General features: G+C 51.1%; 1 protein-coding gene across 1 annotated transcript; it reads left to right on the plus strand.

Annotated features, from left to right (window-relative positions):
* The first annotated feature begins 239 nt into the window (after window positions 1-239).
* On the plus strand, window positions 240-1,603 carry Pou3f4 (POU class 3 homeobox 4). Its single transcript, XM_051141377.1, has one exon. The coding sequence runs from the start codon at window positions 297-299 to the stop codon at window positions 1,380-1,382; it is 1,086 nt and encodes a 361-aa protein (XP_050997334.1). The 5' UTR covers window positions 240-296; the 3' UTR covers window positions 1,383-1,603.
* The last annotated feature ends 900 nt before the right edge of the window (window positions 1,604-2,503 follow it).

The following is a 2,503-nucleotide window of genomic DNA, read 5'->3' on the forward strand; positions in this document are numbered from 1 at the left end:
AGCTAGGCAGCCAATGGAGCCTAAAGATTGATGCACTTCCTGCTTGGGTCTTATTGAAACTCCAGAGCTCCGCCAGCCTAATTTGGAATGTGAGCTCAGCCTCCCTCACTACCATTGGCTGTGTTTGCGCCCAGCCAGGCCAAGTCGCCCTGCGATTGGCCTTGGCGGGTGCCTGTAACCCGTAACTAGCGGCTTTGGTTCCCCCCTCCTCACCCCCCCCCCACCGCACCGTAGATGTCAAAGGCTGAAGCTGCTCCCTTTGCCACATTATAACTAGTAGAGGATCCTCATCGACCATGGCCACAGCTGCTTCGAATCCCTACAGCATTCTCAGTTCCAGCTCCCTTGTCCATGCGGACTCTGCCGGCATGCAGCAGGGGAGTCCTTTCCGCAATCCTCAGAAACTTCTCCAAAGTGACTACTTGCAAGGAGTTCCCAGCAATGGGCATCCCCTCGGGCATCACTGGGTGACCAGTCTGAGCGACGGGGGCCCGTGGTCCTCCACCCTGGCCACCAGCCCCCTGGACCAGCAGGATGTGAAGCCGGGACGCGAAGATCTGCAACTGGGCGCAATCATCCATCACCGCTCGCCACACGTAGCCCACCACTCACCCCACACTAACCATCCGAACGCCTGGGGAGCGAGCCCGGCTCCAAACTCGTCCATCACGTCCAGTGGCCAACCCCTCAATGTGTACTCGCAGCCAGGCTTCACGGTGAGTGGTATGCTGGAGCACGGGGGACTCACTCCACCACCAGCTGCTGCCTCTACACAGAGCCTGCATCCAGTGCTCCGGGAGCCTCCAGACCACGGTGAGCTGGGCTCGCACCACTGCCAGGACCACTCAGACGAAGAGACTCCAACCTCTGATGAGTTAGAACAGTTCGCCAAACAATTCAAACAAAGAAGAATCAAATTGGGTTTCACGCAAGCCGACGTGGGGCTGGCCTTGGGCACACTGTATGGCAATGTGTTCTCGCAGACCACCATCTGCAGGTTCGAGGCCTTGCAACTGAGCTTCAAGAACATGTGCAAGCTGAAACCCCTGCTAAATAAGTGGCTGGAGGAGGCTGATTCTTCCACAGGAAGCCCGACCAGCATTGACAAGATCGCTGCGCAAGGCCGTAAGCGCAAGAAGCGAACCTCCATCGAGGTGAGTGTCAAGGGCGTACTGGAAACGCATTTCCTCAAGTGTCCCAAGCCTGCAGCGCAGGAGATCTCCTCCCTGGCAGACAGCCTCCAGTTGGAGAAAGAAGTGGTGCGTGTCTGGTTCTGTAATAGAAGACAAAAAGAAAAAAGAATGACTCCGCCAGGGGATCAGCAGCCACATGAGGTTTATTCGCACACGGTGAAAACAGATGCGTCCTGCCACGATCTCTGACTGGAGGAAGGCAGGAGGTGGCCTGCTGCACTGGGAGCAGTGCGGATATCATTCTCACTCCCTACCTTCCTTTCATCATTACGTTCTTTATTATTGCTATCTCTCTAGCTTGCTATCTCTTTCTTTCACAGGGGTTTCTAACTTATCTAGAGAAAGGAAACACACAACACACGCACACACGCGCACACGCACACACATTCAGGCTTCACAACTCTGAAACACAATTATATTAAGCAGTCCAGGTGGGGACCTCCTATTCCCTGCTGTCAGAGCAATTTTCATACAACCTTTTCTGTTGATCAATACGTATTGTTTACTCTGAGTAAGATTTGTTTGGTTGCTCCTTTTTAAAAAGGGCAAGGAGCTGGGTAACAGGGGTGGGGGTGGGAGAGGGTGGGAAGACAGATGTGTGCCTATGAATAACCTTTCAGCGCCTTGGTTATAGCAGCTGTATTTCAGGTGAAATCTGTTTTACAATAGACTAGTTTTGCATTTTTTAAAACTTCTATAGCGTTTCTAAATGTCTACGGTGTTTTACTACAAGCTGTACACAATATTTGTGAGATAATTTGTATCTAATCGACCACTCCACATTATTATTGCTATTATTATTATTTCTTCATTGAGCTGATGGGTTTTTAATTGCTTAAAAGGGGAGGGGAGGTTGGAAGGAAGAAAGAGAAAAATGTTCACCTCCTGTACTCCCACACTTTCGAATCTGCATGGAGAGGAGAGGATACTATGGAGAAAGTTGAGGTTTCTATTTTTTCCCCCAGGGTCTGAGTGCCTATACAGGCAGAACAAGCAAACTGAATGGGTTTGCAAAGTAGCCTGAAGTAAGAGAGGCTATTTCGCTGCTTTTTGCCCCCTTCCCCGTAATGAAACTGTGGAGTCACTGAAGGCTTCCACAGCATAGTTCCCGGTGCCCCAGAAGGATTCAGCAGTGGTGCAAAGAATGGGGTTTGAGCGACCCGAAGGATTCTGAATTCACCGAGGTCCTGAATGCCAGTGAGTTAAGTTTCCCACAGGCTGCCGTCATAGTCAGGCTGACAACCTGTGCTACCCAACTCACACTCTCTTAGATGAAAGACTTTGTATTCACAAAAGGTGGCTTTCACCAG

The sequence above is a fragment of the Acomys russatus genome, chromosome X, assembly GCF_903995435.1.
Source record: "Acomys russatus chromosome X, mAcoRus1.1, whole genome shotgun sequence".
Lineage (NCBI taxonomy): Eukaryota > Metazoa > Chordata > Mammalia > Rodentia > Muridae > Acomys > Acomys russatus.